The 27,713-nt window shown below is 52.3% G+C and overlaps 1 protein-coding gene across 5 annotated transcripts in view; it reads left to right on the top strand.

Annotated features, from left to right (window-relative positions):
* The window catches only part of GPSM1 (G protein signaling modulator 1), a 73,029-nt gene that overhangs the window by 21,297 nt on the left and 24,019 nt on the right, over window positions 1–27,713 (top strand). For all 5 annotated transcript variants that reach the window (XR_004780081.2, XR_004780083.2, XM_050714586.1 and 2 more), the window contains exons 2-10: window positions 1,336–1,557; window positions 2,088–2,223; window positions 2,499–2,641; window positions 4,507–4,630; window positions 5,832–5,947; window positions 6,229–6,384; window positions 8,168–8,276; window positions 11,061–11,187; window positions 24,693–24,763. Coding sequence is in view for 3 of the 5 variants with exons in the window: in XM_035555264.1 (XP_035411157.1) it covers window positions 1,336–1,557; window positions 2,088–2,223; window positions 2,499–2,641; window positions 4,507–4,630; window positions 5,832–5,947; window positions 6,229–6,384; window positions 8,168–8,276; window positions 11,061–11,187; window positions 24,693–24,763 (1,204 nt within the window). In the remaining 2 variants the exon portion in view is untranslated. The remainder of the gene's footprint in view (window positions 1–1,335; window positions 1,558–2,087; window positions 2,224–2,498; window positions 2,642–4,506; window positions 4,631–5,831; window positions 5,948–6,228; window positions 6,385–8,167; window positions 8,277–11,060; window positions 11,188–24,692; window positions 24,764–27,713) is intronic.

Consider the following 27,713-nt stretch of genomic DNA (forward strand, 5'->3'; position numbering starts at 1 on the left):
TGACTTTTTAAAATACATTAAGCAGAAAAGAGCAAAGGGAACGCTCTGCATGGAGGAGCGGGAACATGCTGTGTCCATCCACCTCGTGGAGGGGCTGACTTTGCAACAGGCAAGACGTTCCCAAACGCAAGCTTTCAAAGGCGTGCTCTGTCCCTTCTGAGAGCTGATGGATGCGTGGCTCTGTAATCTAACAGGGCCAGCTGTGACTTAGGGCTTGGTGGAGCACTTTTCCCTTGAGGCAGTGTTGGCGGCATCGCTGCTCTCCCCTGGCTCGCAGAGCTCTTGTGCCAGCAGCACGGCGTGTGCCACTGCCGAAGGCGCTGAGAAATGCGAGGGGGAACAGCTCGCCTGCAGGCCAACGTGCAGAGCGCCGGTGGAAAAAGTGACAGACGGGGAGTTAATGGAAAGCAGACACGGAGCGCTGGAAGCTGCTCAGCCAAGAAATTCTGCACAGCCCAGGGTTTTCTCTGGTATCCAATAAAAATGTGCTACAACTTGGCTACCCTCTCCGTTACCCCAGGGAAATGGCACAGGCACGAACAGCTCGGGTCTGCGGCTTCTGCGCTGCGCGCCACCTTGAAGAAAAAGAGATGCCGTGCCACGCTTAGGGTGCAGGCGCGTGAGGTGAGAGCTAGGAGGCACGAGTTTCTTGTCCAGGTCCTACTGGGAACCCAGAGGCTGCCGTCTGTAAATCTGGGTGCTCCTGTCTCGTGCCCACGGGAGGCTGGCTGCACAGCCGCGAGGTGTTATGGCCCCTTGGAGCCCAGGGGAGGCAGCAGCTGCCCCAAGGGAGGCTTGGGCAGGGCAGGCAGAGCCCCAGCCTGGGTGCTCGTGGCCTTGGCCCCTTCTAGAGGGGGGGCAGCTGCCAGGGAAGCAGGCAAGTGCTCGGTAGTTGTTGTCCGAAAGGGACTCTGGTCCCTGTGGTTGTAGGCCTTGTCCATAGAGGGTCGTCTGCTCTCTAATATTTCCCTTCTCGCTGCCCAAAAGGTAGAGTTAAAATGGACGAAGTCAGCCTGGTGATTTAGAAGCTGGTCTGATGGAGCCATGTACAATTTGACGACCTGTCAGACTGTCTCTTACCTGTGGGCACCACTCAGAAAATGAGGCGTATTCCTAAATGCCATAGTAGTTCCTGCAAATGTTGATAGTAGACTCTAAAGTCTGGCTGGGCTTTGGGCTCAGGCTGTTCGCTGTGCCTCTGGAGGCGCAGACATGCACTGCATTGATAGCTTTTCCAGGTGCGGTGAGTAATTTTAGATACACGCTGAAGGATCTCTTTAACCGTTGTGTGGCTGCAGTCCGACACCTCTAAAATTGGCCTTCTTGCTTTTGCAGAATGGAGGCGTCCTGCCTGGAGCTGGCCCTGGAAGGAGAGCGCTTGTGCAAGGCAGGGGACTTCAAAGCTGGGGCAGCCTTCTTCGAAGCAGCGGTGCAGGTGGGGACGGAGGACCTGAAGACTCTCAGTGCCATCTACAGCCAGTTGGGCAATGCTTATTTCTACCTAAAGGAGTACTCCAAGGCCCTGGAGTACCATAAGCACGACCTTACGCTGGCCAGGTAAGCGTGTTGGCACTGCTTCATCCTAATCAGAGTCTGAGCAAAGGCAAGTTCTGTGGGGTCTGAGCCCAACAGACTTAAGGACCCTGCTCTAGAAACGAGCATCCAAAAGCAGCTCTGGGGCTTGGGGTGACCCTCCTGTGGAGAACTCGGGAGGAAATGAGAATGGGCCAGCTGCCTTCAGGGCATGGAGGTAGAGAGGGGGGATATGGATTGTAGGAGGGCTCTTGGAGCACGAGCAGGGCACTGTCTGATTCTCCCCTCCCCAGGTACTCGCTGTAAGCACCCCTGATGTCATTAGAACAAAGAACTGAGAAAGCAAAACAGTGAGCTGTCCTCAAAATTCAGAGAACTTGTATGAAGCCCTCCAGCCATTCATGTGGGCTGGGAACAGCCAGATGGGGTGTCTGTACTGTGCAGTGCTTGCTACAGCTTGACTCACTGTAACTTGAATTTTGCCTCCAACAGTCGAGGAATAGAAGCCTGTGAGCTTTTTAATACCTATTTCCCTTCCTTTGGTCATCCTGTAGAACCATTGGGGACCGCATTGGAGAAGCCAAGGCAAGTGGCAACCTTGGGAACACACTGAAAATACTCGGGCAGTTTGATGAAGCTGTTGTTTGTTGCCAGAGACATTTGGACATTTCCCAGGAGCAGGGAGACAAGGTAATTGCTTCATGGCATCCAACAGGAAATATTTCCTACCTTTTAAAATTAATTCATCTGCAAGCCAGCAAATGTGAAAGGGTAGAGACAGGCTCTGGAAGGAGGTGAAGTGTCAAGCTCTCCCTTGTGGCTGCATCACAGGTCAGATGCCACTGACAGTAACAGCTGTATGGCAGCGATGGTGGGGAAGGAAAATGTGGGCTTCCTGGCTTTGGCTGACTGTCTCTGTACTGGGATGGGAAGTGTAATGCCCTTACTGTTCTTGCTCCTTTCAGGTGGGTGAAGCCAGAGCACTCTATAATATAGGAAACGTTTACCATGCAAAGGGAAAGCATTTATCTTGGAACATGGCCCAAGACCCAGGCTACCTGCCGCAAGATGTCAAGGAGACTCTACAGAAAGCTTCAGAGTATTATGAGTAAGTATCGAAGCTCGGCCACCCCTTTGTCCTGCAGGGAACAGTCATCAGCGACTGATAAAACGCACACAGGTGCGCCTTTATTAGAGCTAAGTGCACTTGTGCGGTTCACTTGTGGAGCCTTCAGCAAAAGGCTTTCTACATCTCCAAAAAATTAATTGCATGCTGTTACTTTGTATTTTTGAATGACCTGAAATTGGAAAACCCCTTTACTTCCTGTAATGAAGCAGTTCAGTTTTCCCTTAAGACTCTGCATTTCTTTAATTCCTGCTGCTTTACTCCTCCATCGTGCACAGTGAATGTGTAAAATAGGATAATGCTGGGGATCTGGGTATTTGTAGAAAATGGGCAAGAGAGGTATAAATCCCATGCTCTGGACCACATTATTTTGGCAGTATGAGGCAGTGCATTTGATTTTGCAACCCAGGAAGGTTAGGAGCCTGCACACTCTGTTATTCATCTGACCAGGTGAAACTTATGAAAGCATGCAAGCCGCGGTTACTTTCAGCATGTTCATCCATAAGCCATATTAGCTCCAACAGCAATGGGCACAGCGCAATTTGGTACTCTGGCAGGAGCTGCTGCGTGCAAACAAGCAGAGATGTGGAAATTATATCATTTACAGGGGCAAAGCTGCGCCTGAATTGCCTCTCTCAGGCCAAAGCTGCGTGCAGCTGTCTGTTCCTCTCTTAGCATGCAAAAAATCATTCTTGAGAAGATGTTATCAACTGGGAATATTGCTCCACCCCTGGGAGGCCAAGGTATGGTAACAAATTTGTCTCAAGGAAGGCAAGAGAGGGACTGCACGCTTTTATAAAATTAGAGCTAAAATTCATCCTGGTATTGCCTTAATAAAAGTCTTTATATTTTGAAGTATGATCATGCACCTAAGTTCAATAGTCTGTTCCTTCTCAGAGCTATATTTGGAAGGTGAACTATTAGCTCCTGTAGCCCCTGCTGCTCTCTGCTGGCCTTGATGAAAATGTATTCCTGTGTATCTGCATTGCTGGAGCCACAACAGAGCTTCTCCTTCCCCCAGGGGAAGAGGCTTTTCCCTGAAGTCCTGGTTGTCCTTTTGATGGGTCTGTAGCTCATCCTGCTCTAACATCCTTCCCTTTCTTAAACAGTCGCAAAGTTCCCACTCTTGTTCCACACAGGAAGGCTGTTCCCAGACTTGCTTTCAGGCTAATGTTTTTCTCCTCTTATCTTGGAGTTTTATTCCAATAATGAAGCTTTTTAAAGTAGTGTTTTTATTATATGGAGAGCGTGTCAAGATCTTACATTGGTTTCCTCATTTCTGAGGATGTGATTGTGCTTATCTATAGCCCACCAGCCTTTTCCCAAAGAACGATAAATATTGCATAGCCAGTGATTACCTTTGTGCCAGCTGGGAGCTCTGTGCTTCCTCCTGTGTGCTGTACATGAAAAGGGGGGGGGGAAGTGTGTAGAGAAGTGCTGGGAAGAGCCCTGGCATGGAAATGTGGATCTTGTCCCTACCTCTAGCAGGGCAAGGAAAAACTTGGGGATAATCTCTCTCCTTTGCTCCTAGTTCACCCTGTATGGTGGCATGACCATTTCTTATTTAATGTGGGTTCCTATCAGGCTTTTGGGTGTGCGAGCACTCGTGCAGTTACTGTACAGAGCTGCAGCTTGCCCGAGGTCAGGAGAGCAGCAACGATTTATCCCCCAGGCTGCCAGAGCTCTGCGGCCAGCGTGGATCACCAGGCTGTGACCTGCGTGGGATGGCAGCGTGCAGGACGTGTCTGGGAAGGAGAAGTGCCTTCTCCAGTGTGTGTTCCCTGTTCTTTGTGGTGCGAGTCCCTTTGCTGTGCCTCCTGTAAAGATCTATCCCGGATTTCTTTCAGGAGGAACCTGTCCCTGGTGAAGGAGCTGGGGGACAGAGCTGCACAGGGCCGTGCTTACGGCAACCTTGGCAACACCCAGTACTTACTGGGCAACTTCACTGAAGCCATCGCCTTCCACAAGGAGGTAGGGAACTGCTTCAGCTTCTTCTGGGGCTGGGTACCTGGTAGGGAGCAGCCTTCCTTTCTTCTCACCACCTCCCAGGAGATACTGGGAGGTGTTTTACCCCCCCCCCCCCCCCCCCCCCGACTGTTTTGCTCCCTCCTGTGTGTGCTTCAGATCCTGCCCGTGCTGTGCTGTGCTAGCTCCCGCTGAGCAGCACCTTCCTGCGTTCCTCATCAGAGCTTAATGAGCGACTTGAGGGAAGGGTGCTGTTGGCTTGGAAACCAAAGGAGATTTCTAAGGGCAAATTGCAGCTGGGCCTAGCAAGGCTTTTCTGTGCTTAATTTGTGTCAGTCTAAATTTTAATAAATGCAAGCCATGAATTTAATTAAGCTGCTGAAAGAGCTGCTGATCAGGAATAATTGTTGTTTGTAGAACATAGCTACTTTCTGTAAAGCTTTACAGAGGGGCGAGATGACACAGTCCCTGCCCCAGTTCAAATGCAATTTGGTTTCTAGTTTGGAGTCTGCTCTGGTTTTCTCAAAGCAGAGGGTGCTGAGCACCTTGGGACGTCAGGCACTGCCAGAGCTCTTCCTTCTGTGTGAGAAGGCTTGGGGGCAGCAGCCAGCAGTACGTTGGGAGAAGGCACTTGGAAGGGGCAGGAAAATTATGCAATACCAGTGAGCAGGGAGCAGGTGCTGCAAAGTGAGAGGTGGGGAACCATGGGGAGAGGCAGGATGGAGGTACAGGCAGGGACGGGGGCCTGGGGAGCAGCTGCAGCACAGAAGGTGAGATGCAGTTCATGTGTGTGTTCATTCTGTGCTGGAGCACCGCACGGTGTGATAGACATGCTCGTGCTCCTGGTCGTTACAGTCTGTAGATAACTGCATCCCTTCCCCTGACCTCGAGCTCTCCGTTCTCCTATTGATTCAGCTGAAGTACACACAGCTCCTTTTGCACTTCAGCTGAACAGATGCGTACTGACCAGGCTGGAGTAGGAGTTGAGAGGATGCATCTCTGCTCCCACTTTTCCAAAGGTCCTTCCTGATGCTGAAGTGCAAAAGATGGAGAGCTTTCCTGCTGCATCTAGCCCCGATAGGCATGGGCGCCCCTACTTTGCTGGACATGAACTTTGCAAAACAAGAAGTTAAACTCCCAGAAAAGTTGTTGTGTAACAGAAACCTGGCAGTAGCCAGCCTGTACTCACTGTCTGTGTCTGCTGCAGCGCCTCGCTATTGCCAAGGAGTTTGGGGACAAGGCAGCCGAGCGGAGAGCGTACAGCAACCTGGGCAACGCACACATCTTCCTTGGGAGGTTTGACATCTCTGCTGAATACTACAAGTAAGTGCTGGGGTTAAAGCAGACTCGGGGCAGACGTTCCCTGGAAATTCCCACCTATGGCAGTGAATTCATAGGCTCGGGGGAATGTGACAAGGGGCCTGGTGGCAAATTGCCTGTGTGGTGCTCAGCGGTGGCAAGCGATGCTGCCACCTGCCAGCCAGCCTGCGGAGTGTAACAGGCATAAACCCCAGTTCAGAGCCCACCAAGGCTGGGACTTCCCTGTTGCCTCGTGGAGGTGCCCTGCAATGATCAGGTCTGTTCATCTCTGCCTTTCCATGCAGGAAAACACTCCAGCTCTCCAGACAACTCAAAGACCAAGCAGTAGAAGCCCAGGCTTGCTACAGTCTTGGAAACACGTACACGCTGCTTCAAGACTATGAAAGAGCAATCGAGTACCATCTAAAACACCTGGTGATAGCACAGGAGCTCGGAGACAGGTAAGGGAGTGTCTCAGGGGGTGGCATCTTTGCTCTGGTGGGCTCAGAGCACCGGTCCTTCCCTGTGGATTTGTTGTTCTCCACCTCCAGCACTAAAGAGCAGCAAGATGTATTCTTGAAGGCCTTCAGAAATCTTTCAGGGCCCAGGCCTTAGTCCAGCCATGGTTCAGAAAAGTAATATGAGTGAGACCTTTATCATGTCATTGAAACCTGGGGATCATGCCTTTAAGCTCAGCCTGTCTGAGGTGAGAGAGATTTCTAGTTAGATGTACTTCAGGAAAATGCATTGTATCCAGTGCTTTGCTGTGCAGCTACTGCTGTTTTATCCTAGTGGGGCCTCCCTAAAGCTCTCTCACATCACAAAAACTGCCTCTTCTTTGGAAACCGTGCAGATAGGACATACGTGTCACCCTGTCCTGATGCTCTGAGATGGGGCTGGGAACTTCCATGAAGAAATAAATGATAGCATGCAGCATGGGGAGATGATACATCTTGCTTCTTGGCCTCATTATTCTTTGAAGTTTAGTCTCCCTTCTCTCTTTTATTTCTTCCTTTTTTTTTTTTTGACATTAGTTCCTTTCTCCTCTTTCCTCTCTGGATACTGCTGGAGCCTCCCCGCAGCTCATTAAGTGGCCTTGCAGCCCACTTGTTCAGTGTTGCTGTTGCTGGCTCTTGGGAAGCCGGGTGTCCTCCACTAGATGGAGCAGAGGCATTAAAATGCGAGCTCCGTGGCACTGTCAGGGCATTAACTGCTCTGGGAAGGTATAATCCCACCCAAGGGTGAATCATGCTGTGGGGGTGCAGGCCTGTGGGCTCCTGCATTTCTGGGAACACACCCCATGAGCAGAAGGTATTGAACTGGGTGACAAGAAAAATGTTTAAACGCTGATCAACCCGCCCAAACCTCTGAAAAGGGAGTTGCAGTCACGCTGAACCTCCCCCTGCGCCCCCATGTGCTTTTTTTATCCCCTCACCCCCCACATCTGCACGTTTGCAGAGCTAAGCAGGCTCTGAGCACTAGGTCTCTGCCTGCTTGTGCAAGCAGGTGCTGAAATCTGCTCCAGAGACACCTGTGGGGCTGGTGCGGACTGGCTGTGCTCAGGGGCTGAGCTGCCTGGGGCAGGTTTCACTGGCTGTGCTTAGGGGCTGAGCTGCCTGGGGCAGGTTTCACATTTGCCTGCGTTCTCTGGCATCTGAAAACAAGAAGCTGTGCCCTGGAGGTCTGGTGGAAATAGGTCAATGTTTGCTTGGCTGCTGCATGCAGTCTGTGCGTGCATCCTGGGTGACCTGCTGGGATATAGCAGGAAAATATTGCATCCCCAGAATGTTTTCTCCTTGCCACGTTCCTGCTAATTTAGCTCTGGGCTGTTATGGAGTAGAAGGGCAGGATGTTACTTGCCCTCGTGATGCACTGTGTGTATCTGGAGGAGAATCCTTGCTGTGTGAGGTGGAAGCTAGATGGGAGCTCTCACTTCTGCTCTCAGTCTGGCGCTCATAAATAAAGTCAGACCATTCTGGGTCTGTGCTACACGGCTTTAGCTGCCTGCTGCTGTGGGTACAGACCCGTTTCTGAGGCTATTGCTTATCCTCTGATCTTACTGACTTCAGCATAAGAGTCGTTTAAGGTATACAGTGCATTTCATTTTCCTTTGCAGAATGTTCTGTAAATGTAAATTTAGCTAGGAGGTCTGGCTCTTGGTGCTCTTGAGAAGGAGGCCATGAAAGGGTTGCTGTGCTGGGTTTTGCCCAGGATTTCTGTGGTTGACAGCTTCCTGTCTTGCAGGGTGGGAGAAGGAAGAGCCTGCTGGAGTCTCGGAAATGCCTATGTCTCCTTGGGGAGCCATGAACAAGCTCTGCACTTTGCAAGGAAGCATCTCGAAATCTCCCAAGAGGTATGAGAAGCTGGTGTTCAGGTCAGAGAGAATCAGTCCTCCCTGTTGAGGAAGATGATTTTTATCGCAATAAGTTAATTTGATATAGTTCTTCTAGCTAGGAGTGCTCTGGAAAGCGCCTGCCTGTGTGCTGTTTCAATGTTGTCTTTAGGAACTGCTGGGAAGTGTTCATTTCATGAGGTGCTCCCAGGCCTCCGCTTAGTTAAAGCTAATGTATTTGCTGTGCGTTGCTAGTAACTGATAATTCCTGGGTGAGGAAGGGCGCAGGGACCAGTTCTCACCTGCTGGTCAAGGTGCTGTGCACCCAGCTGGTATGAAGGAGCTCGGATACCTCCTGGCACCCAGTCTGTTAGTAAGACCCCCCTCTCCTGAGCACCAGGCTCTGAGATCCTGAGGAGGTGGACCTTGTGATTCCAGCTCTGGTCTGGCCTGATGTCCTAGCACGTTACCATGTGGAGAAAAAATGCCAGCTTCTGTCCAGTGGCTGGTGACTTCCATAAAACCGCTGCGTTTTGCACTGCCGCAGTGTACGTGTGACAAGTTGTCCTCTCTCAGCGGAGCTGGCAGGGGGTCCCAGCTGGGAGGTGGTGAAATCGAGCACTGTGCAGACACATGATTTACTGCTGATTCTGGGTGGGCACAGCCTCCAGCGAGCCCTGTACCAGTGTCACCATTTGGGGTTCCACGTGTGCGGCTGCTCTGGTTTTCACAAGTGTGCTTGCCCAGCTAGCTGCAGCTTTCCAAGCACAAAAACACGAGGCATTTTCGGATGGCTCAGATGTTCAGAAAGCAGGAAGGCCGTTGTTTGCTCTTTCCAGTGTGCTATGAGGAAGTTGGTTGTGGCCTCTTTAAAGTTCCCCGGATGAAGAAATTGCCCTTTTGAAGCACTAATTGAAATCACTGCATGCAGGCGTTGTGTGTGTTCTCCTGCCTGTCTTTAGGCTGGCTGAATCCTGGAGCAGGGCTGACACACCGGCCTAATGATGCACTTAATTATACTTATCAGACATGCAGGAGAAATGCTTTTCTTTGGCCCTGAACATCTTAGGACAGATTAACTTTTCCAGCTTTTAGTCTACCAGGACTGTGGCGGTGTGGGGCTGGTTACTGGGAGCCAGAGGGCTGTGTGGTGGTGATGGGAGGGATGGAGCAGTGACTGGGGACCGCTGGGGGCGGAGGGGAGAGCCGGGGTGGGCAGGAGGGCTCACAGCGCTGTTCCCGTCCCGAGGCGATGGCTGTGATTGCAGGGCATGTCAGGAGTAGGTTACTCATGGCAGGTGGCTGATAAACTCCTCCACATCCTTAATTACGGAGTGGTGCAGAGACCGTGTCCGTTTGTGGGGAGGGCTTGTGTCAGCTTCTAGCAGCTAGTGATTCTCTTAGAAAACTGTTTTACTGTAGGCTCGGGAATGAAGTTAGTCGCCTGTGCTGTTGTGAGCAGCACCATCACTCTGCCCAAGAAAAGCCTGCTGCAGTGTGCTTCGCACACTGATGTTTCTAACTCGTTTCCCATCACCCTTTTCCCCTCCTCCCCCGACGTAAATCTGACAGCGACATCTGAATCCGAGTGAAATCTGCTCAGAGTAACCGCATGGGAAGCTGCTGCAGGGTGATCAGAGGTTGCTGCAAAATTTCTTCTGAAACAGCCCGAGTAAAAGCTAGACGCCTGGGTGACTCGGAGGCTGCCCCGGCTCTCAGACACTGCCCTGCAGGACCTCTCGTGTCTTCGTGTGGTGGGGGGCTTCTGGGGAAACTGGGGCACATGAACTGAGGGCAGAAAGCAGGGCCCTGCTGTGGTGTGCGTGTAGGTGCTCCGATTGTCCTGCCAGTGTTCCTCAGAGGGTAATAAGGCCTTGGAGAGAACCTCGAGTGAGTGGAAATCAGGGAAGCATTTAACATCAAGGGCTGTGAAACCGAACCAGGACATGGTAATTTCACTGGAGATGATGTCAACAGCAAATCTCTTGTAATTGGCAGGGGATTTATGCCTGATGATAAGCTGTTTGATCTGCCTCCCTTTACCGGTGCTTGGGGCTTTGTCATAAATAATGTGGGGATTTATGATTTTGTTCTGGGATGGCTCACGCTGCAGTCTATCTCAGAGGACCACAAAAGAGCTGTTGCAAGGCGTTTAACAGGGAGTCAGGGAACAGCCAAGGTCTCTCTCTGTAGCAGAGGCTGCCGTTTCTGATTACAGATTAGAGGCTGCTTCTGAGTGACCTCTCTGTTTGCTGGTGATATGCAGCGCAGTCATTTTCATGCTTGGTGTTAACCTTTGAGGGGCACCCAGCAGCACGTCCTACAAATCCCCGTTTTAAGTAGCAGGAGCCACTGGAAAAATTCCTGAATATCTGCCCTCAGCTCCTTCAGGCTGGTGAGAGATGGGACTTTTGAAGAAGAAAAAAATAAAGCATACACAGGAATTTGGACTGTCTCAATTTTAGTATTAATTTAGTATCTGTGCATATAATTCTATCCCAGTTCTGTAGCTGCGGGCGAGCTGTGCCCCCTCAGGTCACTGTAGTGAGCTCTGCAGAAATGCTTTTCGAGGTGCAGCCAGCACACAGCACACCGTGCATGGACCCTCCCTGAGATTATCACCGGAGTAGTTTTGGAGAGTTGTGGTGGTGTTGAAAAGCTGGGTTTGTGTGGTCTCTCGGGGTGTCTCCAAGCTCTCTTCTCTATGTGTTTGCTTTGGTATGGGACTGGCAAGCCCTTTGCTAGGGACTGTTTCCTTGGAGCATGTTCCCTTTTAACCAGCTGCCTGTTGGTTTTAATCTGCAGATCGGGGACCGGAGCGGGGAGCTGACGGCCCAGGTGAACGTGGCCCAGCTCAGGTCAGCCCTCGGCTTGGGCCCCGGGGACGAGGACGTGGGCACGGCTCAGCATTATTCCGGCTACGAAGCACAAGGTGAGTGTCTGGGCTCTTGCTGGTGCTGTGAAAGACGCAGGATGGTGCACGGGGAGTGGGAGGTGTTGGCAAGTGGGAGGAAATATGAATGCCGGAGGGAGATGAGGCTATCAAGTGCCTTTACCAGAAAGGAGGCTGCAGTACGTTTGCAGGGAAAAGAATGTGAGGACAAGGGTTTTTTGGCACGCCCTTGTAGTGAATCCCTGTGACCCAGTTCTCCCCTGTTTCACAGCAGAACCCTTCATTATTGTATACACCTGGTGTGAAAAGCTTGCTCTGACAAAGGCCCACGAACAGCATGTTATTCTCCGCTCCTGCTCTGTGCTTTCCCTAAGTTTCAAGGACGGGGAAGGTTCTACCCCAAAGAGGGCACGGAGTGAGTTAATGGAGCTAATCTGCATTAGGAATGAAATCCCACATTCCAAGTAGCGAACCAGCTTTTGTCTCTTCTGAAGCTCTGCAGGGCCTTTTTAACTGATTTGACTGATAGAGGGAGCTTTCAAAAGGTGACTGGCAGGGATTTTTGGCTGCTGTCATTCTGATTAGCACCCAAGGAACGAGGCTCCAACACGAGCTGAAGGCAGGCTGTGAGCATCGGTACGCTGGGTGCTGTCTCATACCCAGAACACCTGCAGCGGTGCTGAGGTTGGAAACAAAGATGTTACAAGGCTCGGTCACGGCAGACGAAATGGCTTTATTTTACCCCACTGGGCCTGGGGTTGTTCTGCCTCTGCTCCCCAGGGAGAAGCCACGCTGCCAGCCCGATGTGTCCCCTGCTCGGGGACCGTCTGCCTGTCCTGGGGCTGCCACCACAGACGTTTGTGGGTGCCTGGCATGGGGCGCTTCCAGCCGGCTGTCCCGTAGCTGTGGACAGCCTTATTAATTTACACAGATGAAATCGCATCCCAGGAGGTGCGGGCTGATTAAATATGACCTTGTTAGTGCAGACGCATCTTCTGAGGCGGTGTGTTCTTCCCCTGCTGGTAGGGCTCGCTCAGAGATGGTGCTCTGGTTGAGGCACGGTGTTTTGGGAGGGGGAAAGGCTGCCTGCGAGGGTTCGCTCTGTGTATTGATCCTGAAGGTGTAGCCTGCTATGTCAGTGCTAAAGCTTTTCCTGAGAAATCGAGCCGTGGATGAGGAGCCAGCCGTGCCCTGCTGTGCCCCATCAGGAGCTGCAGGGGAGCAGAGCTGAGTTCAGTCTCCTCAAAGGCCGTGCAGGCCACGACAGCTGAACCAACCTCCTTCTGCACGTCAGCTCCACCTCTATAACTGCTGGGGAATTTATTAGCTAGTGCCTTCTGCTGAGTCCTGGCACCTTGTCTGAGGTTTCCCTCTGGCAAATTATTTTGCTCTGAAAGGGGGTCAGGAAATTAACCTTGGTGCTGCTGCTGCTCCTAGGCCAGAGAGAAGCGTGGAGGAAAGGAGCCGATGTGGGTGCCAGGTCCCACCGGCTGGGGAATGGGGGGTGCAGCAGGAAAACAGACTTTTGGTCCCTGAGTTGAACTCTGCAGGTGAGACTTGGTGAGGCAGAGCCTGCCTACCTGTGGCCCGCGGGCTGCTCGCTCCCCCCCAGCGATCCAGATGTGCCTGTGCTGTTAACGTCTGGAGCCAGGAGTGAGTTTTCTCTCTCCTGAGAGAGCCACGTTATTCTGTGTGTGGTCACGGAGAGCAGGCGAGGGCTGAGCTGGCTGGAGGTCGCAGTGGCCTCGTGAATCCGTGGTGCCCTTGCTCACGTTCCCGAGGTCGGGGCTGTTGTCAGCAGCAGCACAAGATGTTCTCTGAAGGAAAACCAACAAATAACCGGGGCTTGCTGTGTGAGAGAGGGATGCAGAGCAGGGCCCAGGACAGGGGCACAGGGTGTCGCAGCACGTTGCACATAGCTGGCTCTGGTGTGTGCATCCCGGGGGGAAAGGTGCTGTCCCTGTCACAGATCTGGAGAGAAGGTGGCTCTGCGGGGCAGCCTGCGGGAGAGGAGCCTGGCTCCCTTGGTTTCTCCCTAATTCTCATTCTGACTTCATCTGTGTCGTTCTGAACCCCAGTGGAGGATAAAAGAGGCCACTGACGTGTCTCTGAGCCCTTCAGAAGGGAGATCTATTTTATGGCTGCCAGGCACTTTGGTACCCTGCTGTGCACTTATTAAATGATTAGAAAAGCGTGATTATTTATATTATTAATAGCAGCAATTTACAGCAAGAGGAACATCTGCTTCTGTAATAGGAAGCAGGTGAGACAGTTGAGATTCAAGTTGACTTCTGAACCAGGCGTGCCTTTTGATGTCATGGGGAGAAGAGCTTTCAGATTTTTTCCCCTTCAGATTATTTTCCCTGCTTCAGGTTGTAAAATGGCTGCATATTCATAAGGATGCTAAAAGCATCGGATAGAGCAGGTGTGCTATCAGACACACGAATGTCACCAAGCAGGTAGAATGAAGCTTCACAGCAAATTTCAGTTCTGGGAAAATCCGTCCAGCTGGCTGAGAAACCCCGAGCCACCAGACTGGGATGTCCTTCGCAGGTCGCTTGTTTCCAAGTCTTGGGCATTGTCCTCCACCCGGAGCCTGGGGGAAGAAGGAGTGTCTGGTGTTTTCCTCTGCTGCTTCGGCTTCCTCTTGCTGAGCTCTTTGTGATTTAATTAATATTCTGAGAGCAGTTGGAAGTCAGAAGACAAAGCTGGAGGCCAGGGAAGTGGGGCAGTGCTACAAAAGTCTTGTGAAAGCAACGACCTTGTGAAGAAATGCAAACAGGGAGAGCTTAAAGCAACAAACCAGAAGAAGCTGGAGAGGAGCTAAAACACAAAGCAAATAAGCAGAGGTTGTGTCTGCTTCTCTGAACACACGAATACACGGCCCTGAAAAGTGGTCTTGCCCTCTTTCACATGCTGCAAGTTAAGAACTGGGTACGGGTAGGCTCTTGCTGTTGGAGGGAAGGGAACTCGCTGTGCTCCTGAGGGATTTGTGTTGCAGAGGTCAAAGCAACCGTGAGCGGCGAGAAACGCTGCCTGGTGCTGGGGGTGCCCTGGGTGCACGCAGCCGGCTCTGCTAGCCCGGGGCTGAGGGTGCTGCCCTGTGCCGCCCTGCTCCGGGTCGGGCCGTCTGGGCTGAGGCTCCAGCCCCTGCTCAGCAGGCTGGAGCTGTGCCTGGTGCTCCACGAGCAGTGGTGGGTCGGGAGCGCTCGACCTGGCCTCGAGCAGCCTGTGGCAGTGGCACCGAGGAGGGTTAGCTGAGGTTCTGTGTGCACATCGCTGCCCTGCAGCGTTCCTCTCTTCAATTCCTCCTTGTCAGCTCTCCCCTCTGGAGGCTGGCACCGGCCGGGGGCTGCCTGCCAGCCGCAGGGAGCACAGGGAAGGGGCTCACCCGCTGCCAAAGGGATGGAGGTGTCGGGCAGAAGGCAGAGAGCAGCCCTGGCCGGCCAGCTCAGCTGGATTTTCAGTGCTTCTCTAAAAGAAGAACTGATTCTGGGCTGCTTTTCTTTTACACTCAGCAGCGCGTCAGCCTCAGCTGTCATCTCTGATGGCAGCAGTAGTGTTAGGAGATGCTGAGCAGCACCTCTCCTGGCAGCTGGGTGTAGGTGGGGAGGGATGCAGGTGTTCTAGAACGCGTTGGCACACATGGAGATGCTTTCAGAGCGTTGTGTGCTGGTTCCTGGCACGGTTTCTGTGCTGTTTGCAGTACACAGCCACCGCTGCCCAGCTGTGCTCAGCGAGCTTGGAGGGCAGGAAAGGACTCGGCTGCGAGCCTGACTTAGAATCGTAGAATATCCCCCCAGAATCGTAGACTTCCCCCACTCTGCACAGCCTCTGCTGAAAAAGTGGGGTTACAAGGCTGCTCTGCTTGTCTGCGCTTGGGTTTCAGGAACCTGTGTGAGAGGCAGCCGTGCTTCAGGTTGTGTTAGTGGGGTGAGGAGGTGGGCAGTCCGGGTAGGCACGAAACCCGTCTCCTTCTGGGCAGTGATCAGCTCTGCGTGGCTTTCAGTGTGGGTCTTTGCATCCTCAGTGCAATTCTGAGCTTGCTTTCTTCACAAGAATCTTTGAACCCTGGGATAAATTAGGGGTAGAAGAAATCTGCTTTTATGTTTCCCAGCCTGTTTGTTTGCTTGCTTGCTTTAAATATCTTTGAAGTATCTGAGAAGTGTTTAGGGCTGCTGAAATATGCTCGGCTGACCAGCCTCTATTGACGCAAAGCGAGGAGGAGGCAGAGCTGCCAACCCGTACCAGCCTGAGCCTCGGGCTGGGATGCTGTGCAGGGATGGTCCTTCTCCGTGGCTTGCTCGACCGTGCTGCAAGGACTCTGGTGGGTGACAGCCGAGGGACGTGGCCCTCTGAGACCTTCTGACAGGGGGACAGCGCGAGGCTGCGACTTCGGTGTCTGGAGACAAGGCTTAGCTGAGAGATGCAGAAAGGCTGTGGGGGGACAGACAGATACATCCTTGACATGGTACGGCTCCTGAGAAAGCCTGAAGAATGTAGAAGCTTTGGGGCGTGTGGGGAGGAAGGATTTTGAGGTTACAGTAGCTTCCCCAGTCGACCTCTGGGGGAAGGAGAGGAAAGGATGGGATGGCCCCCGGCTGGGGCAGCAGAAGAGATTTCTGGCGGGGCTGCTCGGAGCTACCCAGGCTTGGCTGATGGGAGCCGAGGGTCAGGCCTGAGCAGCAGCCCCTGGGTGCAGGGACCACCGACCCTGCAGGCCTGCACTGAGCTGCCGTGGCCAAGCTGAAAGGCAGCAGGGCTGGGGAGCCCAAAATGCAGCGCGTGGGCAGCCTCTGCCTCTGCTCTGCAGCCGAGTACGGGGTCACCTCGCTGGAGGCTTCAGCACGTAACCTGCCCTGCTTCTCACCGTTCAGATCAAGTAAGCCTAGCCACTGAAACTGTTTAACGTTAAGTATCTTCAACTGTATTTGATTTTCCGAAGAGCTGATGGGCTGCAGCTCAGCCTTTGTCCATCCCAAATAAAGGGATGAAAGCCCAGGGCCGTGCTGGTTAACTGCACCCTGCGTGTGCAGCTCTGATGGATGAGAAGGTGACTCAACAGAGTAGCTCTTGGCCAAGTGGAAGGCAGAATACAAGGTGGCCTGGAAGGTTTTTTTTTTGTGCTCAAACAGATGCTCAGTAGAGCCTTAGCTGTGAGTTCAGATTTGTGCTTGGTATGCTCCTGGGCGATGAGTGTTGCCTCCCACTAAGGCACCTGCAGGAAGGTTTCCAAAATGACCTGAGCTGTGGTGGTCCTTGCCGTGATGGAGCAGGGCTGGAAGGATGACAGGAGTGCTGCTTGAATGGGAGGGGGGCTTGAGTGAAGATTTAGGATATCTAAAGGATGCCTCTTTGTTATCTCTGAGTCTTCTCTAAACCTCTGAGTAACCTCTGCTGTTACAGCTGTTAAATCACTTCAGTAGCACTGATGAGGGGAGATGAACCTCTGAGTCATTTGGATTTAAATTGAGTTATTTAGCACTCAGCTCAGACTGCCCCAGCATTAGCTTTATGAAGTTTTAAAAATATTCTTCCCAAAGTTTTTAGCAGTATTTAATTCTCTCCTCTCACTTCGCCCTGTACACGAGCTACCTTCCCAGTGTCAATGTGAAGTGCAGCAAGACTTCCAGCTGATGGCAGACGAAATGCTTCGGGCCTGGAGGAGAGGATATTGTGCTGACGAAATTCAGGTGCCTGTTTTATCTTGGTGCCAGGGGAGATTGCAAGTGCTAGAAAGGAGGAACGAGGAAGAGGCTTGTTCGCAAATCCTTTGGCAGAGAAGATGCAACGTGGCCTTTGGCAAAGCCATCCGTTAAATCAAGGAACCTCTTGTTGTGGGGAGAGCTAACTTCATGAAAATGGTCGGTTCCTTACACAAACCCCTGCTCAGAGCTGGGAAGCCTGAAATCCCCTTTGGCTGCTGTTCCAGGCTCCTGCAGCTATCCCAGCTAGAATTACTTTTTATCCTTAAAGGTTTTTGTACAGGGGACTTGGTCTGCTTTGGCACTTCCCTGGACACACCGCTCCACTCAGCAGCAGGGCTGGCCCCTTGCCTGACGGAGCTGGGCACTCAGACAACAGAGCTTTGCTTAGCAAAGAGGCCTGGGGCTTGTAGGGACAATCGGAGCTCGTGAATTCAAAGGCCAGCGTGGCCAGCCACGTGCCAGTAGCTGGAAGGTGCCTGCCTGCTGCAAGCTGGTGACAGATTCACAGCAGCCTCCAGGAGGAGGGATCGAGTATGTTGCCCCCTCTCTATAGGATTTTGCTGTGGGTGTTTGATCCCCGCACAGCTCTGACACGTGTTGTTCTTGCCCTCCCTGAGTCAGCCCGTAGGACACAGCTGCTCTGACTGGGCTTGTTTAGCTGCTTGATGGTGCCCGTGTTAATTACTGCGTGTCACTTCCTAGCTCAAACTCAGTGTCTTTTTGATCTCTGCTTGTTCAACGCAAGCTTGTAACGGGAGATCAGAGGTCATGAAGCTCTGCTATATACTGGCAGAGAAAATCTTGCTCTTTTTAGAAGAAAACCAGGTGTACCTGCCAATCCTACCATGGCTGTTCTTGAATTAGCCCGAGGTTATGTGCCTCCTCCCAGTCTGCTCCACCCAGTTCAGTTTATCTCCCCGAAAATCCTTCTGTCCCCAGAACTATAAGCATTGCCTAGGGGAGGTCATGGTTCTGCAAGGCCTCCCCTGACACGGCTCCAAGTTTCCCACAAGGCTTGTATTTGACTTTGTCAGGTGGTGCATCATTGGGTGCGCTGTATGTTCTATATCCTGCAAGTCCAAACCGAGATACTTCATTCTTTGGCCTGAATTGCCAACACTTTATTTGCAAAAAGCCATATTCCAGGCTTACTCAGAGAGAAAATGATGCCCGCTGCGGATGGGGAAAGGTGGGGAGGGGGACTGGAATCAGAGACATGCCCAAAATCACAGCAATCAGTAATGGCTTGTAAGGCTTCAAGATGTAGGATAACCTTATGCTCAAAGACCGCAGCTTTTCTGAGCTGCATTGGTTTTGCTCCTACTGGGGGAAGGAAACTCCTTTGTGTCATCTGTCTCCAAGGAGGACTTCTGCTCCAAGTCCCACCTCGGCCACATGAATGAAGGCTCTTCTGGGATGCAGTCCGGAGTGTCTCCTTACTCCCCCTTGAGAAGCCTCTGTGCCAGCCGCCCTCCCTGGATGCAGTCAGCCCGATGTCGCGGGGCTCCTGGGTGCTGCTGACGTGCAATATTGCTGTGATATTGCTGGTACTTCCAGCCAGTTGTTGAGCTGCCAGACTGGATTCAGGAGGACGTGGAACTTGGGTGACACACGTGAAGCGTCTTCTGCCAAATCAAGCAGATGAGCATCTCAGTTCAGAAGTAGCTTGTTTTTGTTGCTGCATATTGTACATGCATGTATATATTTAAAGGAACAGTTTCACTACGAAAAAAAAGCTACAACACTTCTGTTATTCTGGAGAAGGTTTTTGTAGTGCTCAGGATCTGTCTGGAAGGCTGATATTTGCTCAGCTGTGTGCTGGTCTGTGTGCCAACGAATACAGCACTTCGGAGCTAGTCAGAGCAAACACACAGGAGCCCAATCTTCCCAGCAGAAGAGGTTTCATTCCTGTCCTCTTGGCTTCCAGCTTTGATATGGGGGGCCGAGGATGCAGGACCTTGCGTGAGACCAAAGCATTTCTGAGGAAGTCTGATGTGACAGCGTGCTGGAAGCAACCTTCCTCCAGCTTTCCCTGCCACCCTGACCCTTAGCTATGGGTTGATTTTTGTCCTTCCCATGTGTGCTGTCCTTTCTGTTGCAAGCTGAACATGTTCATGGTGTTGGCCTGGACCATAGAGCCCAAAGAGCCCTCATTTAACTGCTAGGGAGGAAAAAGTTGTCTCAGCCATGTCAGGGTTCCCCTGGTCCTTTCCACTCTAAGGGATGGGTGGGCAAACAGATGGTCCATCCCCTAGATCGATGCACAGCAGCTTGGTGCCAGCGTTTTATGGCTCAGTTGTTGTAAATAACTGATATTATTTGCTTTCTCTGTTTAGAGAAAAGTATTGTTCTGTCCCAGTAACATCAACTGGGAAAACAAATGCCAGCATTTATCATACAAGTGCTGGCAATAATAGAGGTCAAGTGGATTTATAGTGCCAGAACCCATTACATGTTTGAAGACTAATTAAAGCCCTAAATGAGCTGCTTGTCCTACTGGAGGCTTTTTTATTTTTTTTTCCTTTCCTTGCTGCTGGTTTTTTTCCTTTTCTTTTTGAAGAGCGCTTGCTGTAATAATGGAGCACCAGCTAAACGGAGATTTCCTGATTAGATGTCAGCAGTGAAAGATTTGAAATGCTCTGTGTGCGTTGAGATTGCTGGACCATATCGCCACTGTTAGTTCGGAGCCTGGTAGGGTTTACAGACCTCCCCCCCCCCCCAAACAACTGCCTGGCTGGTCTAATTTAATCCTATTTAATACTTAGAGCTGTCTGCCACAGCCAAGGTTCTGAAATGCCAGGGTGTGTACAAAGGGAGGAAGGCAACGGCCTGGGCTGGTGAAATCTGCCCCAAAGACAAGCTGATATCTCAGTCGACGAGGTGTGGAAGGAAATGACCTTTCCAAGAAAATACAGCAACTGTTTCTGCCAAGATTTGGTGTGTTCTTTATTGTGCAAAGCCTGGGCTCTGCTGGGTATCTCCTACCCCCCCAGCTGCCCTGGGGGCACGTCACCGACCTAGGACATGCGCTGCTCGGCCAGGAGAGCTGCAGGGCGAGGGGGGATGATACTGGCCGTGTAACCTTTCCCTGTGGCTTCTGTGGAGTTCGCTGTCAGGTTTAATTCTGCTCCCTGTGGTGCAGCCACCCCAGAGGGACATGGTGCCATCCGGGCCCCCAGACAGAACTGCCCCTCGATCTGCATCGGGGAGCTTGCTCCATCTCAGCCAGGGATGCAGTAGGCAGCTCTCCAAGCTGGAGATGGGGGAGAGCCTAGGAGTCATCAAAGCACACGTCAAGTTGATGAGAGCTGCTGGCAGGGCTCCCTGAGTCGCTGCTACACATGTTGTGCTCGATCTCGTCAGCTCTGAGCTCTCAGGAGTGCCAGCTGGAGCTGGAGACTGTCCATGCAGGAACAAAACTGCCCACGCTGTCTGCCCAGCTTTACCCTACTGCAGAGTTACGTGGGGTCACCCATCGCTGTCCTGCAGGAGCATGGAGCAGTGGGAGGAAGCGTACCGGTCCCCCCGTGTCTCATTGCCCCACCCGGCTGGAAGCAGGGGGAGCTTTGCGCTGAGCAGGCACTGCCAGGGGTGCGTGGCTTTTTAAGCAGAGGCCTGGTGTGGTCTTTCCCCTAAATATGCTGAAAAAAACCCCCAGAAACCCTGAAAAGCAGAGTGTTGCCCTACACTTAATCAGCTTGAGAAGCCCAAGGACAGCAGGAGCGTGCGCTGTCAAACTTCTGGCTGCGAAGAAAAGATTGTGGATAAAGTTTCTTGTATCTGTGTCGTCACAGGTAGCACACGGCTGTGGGGAGGGACTGTCCCCATCTCTGCAGGGAGGTGGGAGATGGAGGAAAAAAGCAGCATCTGGATGGGTGTATGGTGGGGTTGTATTGGGTGAGCGTCCCAAGGACAGAAGACTGGAGAGTATTTGTGACGGGGGGGGATAAGAGGGGGCTAGGAGAAGGAAGGATGTCACAGCTACATGCAGGCGAGCACATGAGCATCTCCCCTGCTCTGCCCCAGTAAAATCCCCCACGCACCACGAGAGTTTGTTGCTTCCTTCCAGGTAGGGAGGTGACGGATTTTCAAGTTTTAAAACACGGGAATGTGAAAACCGTTAAACGCCCCAGGAACCAAACTGCAAAAGCAAGAAGTAAAAAAACAAACAGAAACCCCTCCTTGGTTCGTGGGGGTGTTGAGAGCATGGGGGGGGTGGGTGGGTGGAGATTTTTGGGAAAAAAAAAAAATTTAAACAGAAACAACAACCCTGAGCCTGAGCACTGAGAAGAACAACATCCGAGGAGCTCCAGGAAAACAAGCCATGAATGCGGGCAGTCAGCAGCGGCGCTCAGCTGATGTTCACAAGAAGGTTTCGACTCGCTGTGTTAGAGACCTCAGCAAACCTTGAAGACAGAGAGAGCATTTAGAAATGCCCCTGAGGTTTTCCGTTGCTCTGCAGTAGGCTTGGTAAACATGCCAATAAATACTGGAGAGAGAAGAAAAGCCCTTACAGAGGAACAGACACCGGTTTTCAGCCGCTCAATCTTCTGCCTCCACGGCGGCTGCTGTCGGTCGGCGCTGGGGAGAAAGGGGCAGCGTGGATCCGAGCTCTGGGGCTGCAGGAATTGCTGAGAAAATCGCTTCTGAGGAGGATCTGAGCACACCTGGAAGTTACGTTCGGAGCTGTCAGAGGGAATGTCCCGTTGGAAGGCAGCAAGCTAGCGGGACTCGTGTTGCAGCGTGCCTGTGAGTATGGGAACCTCTCCGCTCTGCGGCAGGATGGGTGCATGCGGGCTCCTGAGCGTGTCTGCCAGGGGAAAAAAGGGGAGAAACTTTTCTGCGAGCGTGGTGGGAGCTGCTGCCTGCTTCCATCCAGCTTATGATAACCCTGGCTGTAGGTAGCATCCGAATTCTTCTAGCTGCTGGTGCTGCTTGCTCTGCCCGTGGGACAGCTCGGCGTGAGCGAGGGCAGAACCGGGCGCTTTGAGGCCAGCATCCGGCCCCGGTGCTGGTCGTGTTTTCTTCAGGAGGGAAACAGCCGAGCTGGCCTGCTGGGAAGTTGAATGTGTAATTCCTAACTTCTTCCTATCTTAGCTCAACTGAATGTGAAGTCTGCGCGGTAGCAGAGGAACACCAGCACCAAAACAACGGAAAAAGACAAATGGTTCTGCGTGCCCTAATTGCTGGGGTCGTCTCGGCTGACGACGTTTATTAAATTAACAGAGAGGAAGGCAGGCTTTTGCAGAGCAGAGATTAATGGTTTCTGGCCAGCGGTTTAATGCTACTGCAAATGTACAAAAGCACCTTAGGATGGAGGTGTGTAATTAGCGACTCTTTAGCCTGTTGGAAACGCTGTGTGTTTATCTAATCAGACGCACTTTGCTTCTTCCTCGCTTTCCTGGAAGTGGCCCTTAAAAGCTGCCGTGACGCACGCTCGCTTCCAGATGCCGCTCTCACCTCTCGGGCATCGCTTTGAAACCCAAACGCGTGATCCGGTTAAGTGTTTGTGGGTGTCTTTTATCGCGGGCTCTCCTTGCTTCTCCCCTTGCCGAGCTCCTGCCGGCCGACGTGGCAGCTCCGGGAGGGCTCTGCTCGGTCTTTGCTCGTGTGGCAGCGTGGGAGGAGACCCCGCAGAGCTGCCTCCTTCTTGCTGGTGCCCCCAGGGGCTGGTGGGAGCACAGTGGAGCGTCGGGAGCTGGGTGTGAGGTGTCTTTGAGGACCTCGGCTTTCTTTAGGAGCTCTGGGTCCTCCCACAGTGAGCCAGGGCGGGCTGTGCCGACCCACTGAGAGCTGTGCGGCCGTCTCCATGCTGGGGTGGAGAGGGCTTGGACTCCATCGTTTCAGCTGTCTTTGTGGTGCACATCCAGCCTGTGGTAAAGCGTTCAGATAGCAAAGAACCGTGTCGTGTCACCGGTATCCAGCGGCATGGGCCTTTCCCATCCTCCTCAGAGTCGGTCCTTATGATACCTTAGCAAAGACAAAATAGCATAGTTAAGCTTTCTTAGTAAAAATAAGCAAGGACAAATGAAAACGGTAACATCAGGAGTTCTGCCTGCTGTATCGAGGGCAGCAATGTCCTTTCTTCCTGCCTGCGCCAACGGGAGAACAGCCCCGAGTCTGAGCCCGAGCCAATGTCAGCAGCAATCGCCGAGCTTCCGGGATCGAATCCTGGTTTTACCGAGCTGCTGCCAAGGCAGCGATGGCTCTGCAGGGTGCAAGAGGGTAAAGCTTGGTGCAGACGGCAGCGGCGTGTCGCTGCGTGTTCTCCTTGCTCTCTGACTTTGCTGTGTGCTCAAGTCAATATCCATCCTCCACCTATTCACCACCTCCTCCAGTACCTTCTTAATTCAAAGCCTGCTGCTGAAGTCACCTTCAAATGAAGCTGATGCTCACGTGCTTTTTGGAGAGACAGAAAACGTGCATAAACGTTTTGCTGCTTTGGCTGTCGTGGCTGCAAGAAGTAAATCACGTTGGGGTAGTAAGGAAGTCGTGAGGGGCAGTGGAGTTGCCTTTAGGTCATTCATAACTAAGCTGTGGTATGGATGCGAAGTCCCAGATGATCTGAGCTTGTCTCCGTATCTCACGATGCTGAGCGAGGGGGGAATTTTGTCTTTGGAGGTGCCGCAGCTGAGAAATGCCCGTGGTTGCACCTGGAGTCATGGCAGAACTGGGTGCGTGTTAATGCAGGAATCCTGCTACCTGGTGGCTTTTCCATTTAATCACGGCCTTCTGTTTGCAGTCAGTCCCGAATTGGTTTGTGAATTTTGGGCCTTCTCTCGTTAAGTTTGTCTGGTGAGCAGCTCGGTGGCACCCTGGGCTGGAGCAGGGTCTGTGGGGGCTGCTGTAGGATGTCGGTGCTGGTGGATGTTGGTGGGAAGCTGGGGAATCTTTCGGCTTGGTGAGCTTGCTGCTGCAGGAACCACACAGAGTTTAGTGGTTTCCGTTCTCAGGGCTTTGCACGAGGATGGTTTTCAAAAAAAAAACTTCGGGAAAGGGCAGGAAAAGGGAGCAGGAAGGGGAAAGGGCAGAAGTTTTCCTGGATGTGTTAGAGGCACCCCAGGGCCATTTGGTAAAAACTGCGTGTGCCGGTGAGCAAGGCGAGAGCAGCTGGGAGAAGGTTGGAGGGAGACGTGCAGGTAGAGAGAGTGTGGAAAACAGAAGTCAGAAGCTGAACTGTTTTTCACCTTCTCTGTTATTGTTATAATACAGTATTTAAATTAATTTTATTAAATCTCAAATATCTTAATGGTTGCCAAATTTTATGTTTTGTCTGTCAGCTTCAGGGCAAGGTTTCTCTCTCCTTGAGGCTGGGCCTGTGATAACTTGAAAATATTTGCTCTTTCACTTAGTTTTCCAGCCCTCGTGACTGCAGAGCAAAGCTTTAAGATATGTCCCAGACGCATTCTTTAAGTTGAAAACATGGAGATAAAGCAACAAACCCACAGATGTATTAAACTGTATTTTTGTTATGATTTTTCTCAGTGCCAGTCCCCTGACCTTCCTTGTTTAGGGTCGGGCTCGTAGCTCTGGAATTTCGGAGACCTCAGCTGAGATCCGGGGTCATGGTGTGCCCCCGCTACTGGTTCGAAATCAAAAGCTTTGTGCAGCCCTCGCTGTTACTGACTGTGCTGTGACAGTGCTTTGAAAAAGACCCAAAACAATAGAGAAAAAACAGATCTGAATCTCAAGGACAGCACAGCTGCAACATCCCGTCCGCTTGGCTTTGCAGCTAACAGTAGCTGAGGGTCCTGCCACGCTGTGAATTTGGTCTGCGTGACATCGGTGCTGCTGGTGAGTGACACCCTCCTGATGCGAGAGTGCGTTGTTTTGCAGGAGCCAGGCCAAAGAGACTCCAAAGAAACAGCATGGACAGCTTAGACCTCCTGAAGTTCCCTTCTGAAAAGGTAAGCAAAGATGGCTGGCTTGCCTCGAAGATGAAATATCGGTAGGAATCTGGAATGGCTTGTTGGCTGCCTGCATGTGCAGGGAAGTATGCAATTAGCAGATAGCATGGGAGTCAATGGGATTAACCAAAGAGGGTTTCTAGAGAGCTCGGAGGAGAGGAACAGCTGGTCTAGCTAAAAAGGCACTTAGCTGAAAGCTGAAAAAGCCACTTCTGTGCTTTTTTGAAAAAAACCAGCCCTTTATTAAAGAGGATAAGCACGAGCAGTTTAGCCCCTTCAGTGGCTGGTGGCACATCTCGGTGCCTTGTTAACCCAGCAGAGTGCTCCCGTCCATGCAGACAGGGAAGGAGAGGTCAGGAGTGGGAGCTGGAGCGTTGCAGGAGGCAGAGGATCTTGTCCCAGGGGGCTCTGAGGATTGCCTCTGCTCTGGTTCACTGCTGGAAATGTCAGATCCAAGCAGATCAGTGTTTTCATTGCCTCCCCAGGGCAAAGGCTGTTTCTACAGTCAGCTGGGAGGCACTGAGCCTTTCCACCTACAGGGATCATTTAAATTTCTGAGAAAATCCTGCACAGGATCGCTGGGTCTGCCCCGTGGCAGGTGTCGGTGCTGCCGTGTGGTTCAGCCATGCCCGATCCCAGGAACAGGCAGCCAGCTCTGCTTTTTGGGAAAGGCGTTGGCAGGAGTCATTTACATTCATGTGGTGCTTTCCAGGCACAGCTTTCCCGAGTGCCCCAGGGAGCATTTCCACTCTTGCAGAAGTGTCACAAAAAAAAATAATCCCCCAAGTTGTGGGTAGGTGCAGGGGGTCAATGGGAGATAACCTCAGGCTTGCAGAAACGTTTGAGTGCCTAAGCAGCCCGGTAGGCACCTGGAGGGACTGACAGAAGCTCTTCCCTGAATTAACTCTTAGGGAGTTGAATTCCAAGCACACTTTTTGTTAATTCATCCACCTGCCCAGAGGCCATTTGTCTCCTACCTGCTGTAACCAGTGCGGGTCCATCTCTTCTCCAGCCACGACCACCCTTTCCAGGCCAGGTGGCTGCTGCCGTAAATCCCCCTGACATTCCCCATGCCACTAGACTAGCATTCACTAGTCCAGAACCCCTGCCTCCGGGTACGGGTTGGACCTGAGCCGGGGGACCGACCACGTGGGTTCTCCGTGATCGCAGTGCCCAATGTCAGGGAGACAATCGGTTCTGTGTCCTGATCGATCAGTTGTGTCCTACTCATCGCAGCGTGGCCCGGGGGCTCTGGCAGGGTGAGTTGTGCCACGTGTGATTCGTTGCTAACGCCGCTGGTTTCCTGCTCTTTGCTCTACAAGCTGAGCCTCGCTCAGTAGTTCAGGCAGGGTGGTGGATTTCTGGGACTCTGGGGGGAATTGTGGGCAGTCCATAACCTGGCAGTCAGAAACGAGTTGTTCCCCCTGAAGTGGTCCTGTGGGCATGTGTGAGCTCACCTCTCCTTGTGGATGCAATTCCCCTTCCTCTCCTGCTGCAGCTCCTGGGGAGAGGTGACTCCAGCCAGGGGAGGGGGCTGTTTGCTTCCGGCTTGCTATGGGGAGAGCGCTAAGACTGCAAAGAATAAATCAGCGGCGTGAAACGTGATCTCTCCAGCACCCTCTCATTATTTTCTCACCCTCTCTGCCCTTAGCTCTGCCAGGGATATAGCCTTCAAAGTCAACAGGGCCCCCTGTTACCGAACAGGCCAGGGACCTTTGTGCAGTGCCCCTGCACAGAGTTGTGCCCCAACAGGCAGCGGGAGCGCTGCCTCCCCGATCGTCCTGTTCTCACCGACCTGTGCCCTGTTCCTTGGTTTGAGCTTCCCTGGTTTTAGCTCCCAGCCGTTGGCTCTTGTTTATTCCTCTCTCCACCAGACTAAAAATCTCTTCATCACATGCTGGTTTTACCCTGGAGGTGCTTACGTGCTGTAATTGAGCCATCTATTCTGTTGGCGTGAAGGAAGCTGTTCGAGGCTTCTGAGGCAGTGAGGCATTGTGAGGCAGCTTCTTTCCACTTCTGAAACCCACTTTTAGGCCTGCTTTTCAAGATGTGGACACCGGCCTGGCTGCAGTTGGTCGCGTTGATAGCATCTAAGGAGATGAAACTCCCCTTGCTTGTTCTCACTATTCCTGTTTGTGTTTCAAGGAGTGGAGAAGGCATTTTGGCTCCAGCATCCTACTGCGTTGGGCTGCTGGTGTGCTGTGACTTCGGGTCCTGTTCAGTGTTTTTGCCTTCTCAGTGCTCACCTCTTAAAATCCCAGCCTCGTGGGTCCTTGGGTGAGCTGTGCTCCTGAGCTGGGCTCCAGCTTCTTTCACCCGCACACAGCTGCTGGAATGAGGAGTAAGGTCACTGGGGAGTTCTCTCGGTGCTCTGTGAGCGATCATAAGGTGGTTTGCAGCATGGAAACACCAAAGCATCAAGCAGGTTTAGGCACTCCGATCCCACTGGTTACGTGCCTGGTGCCTTTAATAAGTGCCTTTGGAGCTAAATGCTGAATGCTCCTGCTGGTGTTTCTGTATCAGGGCCTCATCTGCGTGGCAGCAGTAATGAGGTTGTTAGGATAATACAGGCAGGGCCATTAACATGAGGCTTTTGGCAGAGAAGGGATGGAGTTGTGTGCATCTCACGGGAAGGGAGTAAGGAAGGAGAAGTCAGGTGAATGGCAGGGCCTGAAAAACCAAGCGAGGAGCTGCAGTGAGAGGAGACAAAACCTAGGATTTAAGAGACGCGTTATCTGTCACCTCGTTTCCCCATGCATTACACAGAAGTGACAGTCCTGTGTTTTATATGGCCACGGGAGCAGTGCAAACAGGCGTTGAAGAGGGCCCAGGAGCACAGCAGTGAGGGAGCAGGGGGCTGCCTGTAACCAGCTGCTGCAGTCGGTCATGTTTCCCTGCTGGCCCCACACACTGGTGGCAGGAGGGTTGGCAGGAGGGCTGAATGGGACTC

This window comes from Cygnus atratus, chromosome 19, assembly GCF_013377495.2.
Source record: "Cygnus atratus isolate AKBS03 ecotype Queensland, Australia chromosome 19, CAtr_DNAZoo_HiC_assembly, whole genome shotgun sequence".
Lineage (NCBI taxonomy): Eukaryota > Metazoa > Chordata > Aves > Anseriformes > Anatidae > Cygnus > Cygnus atratus.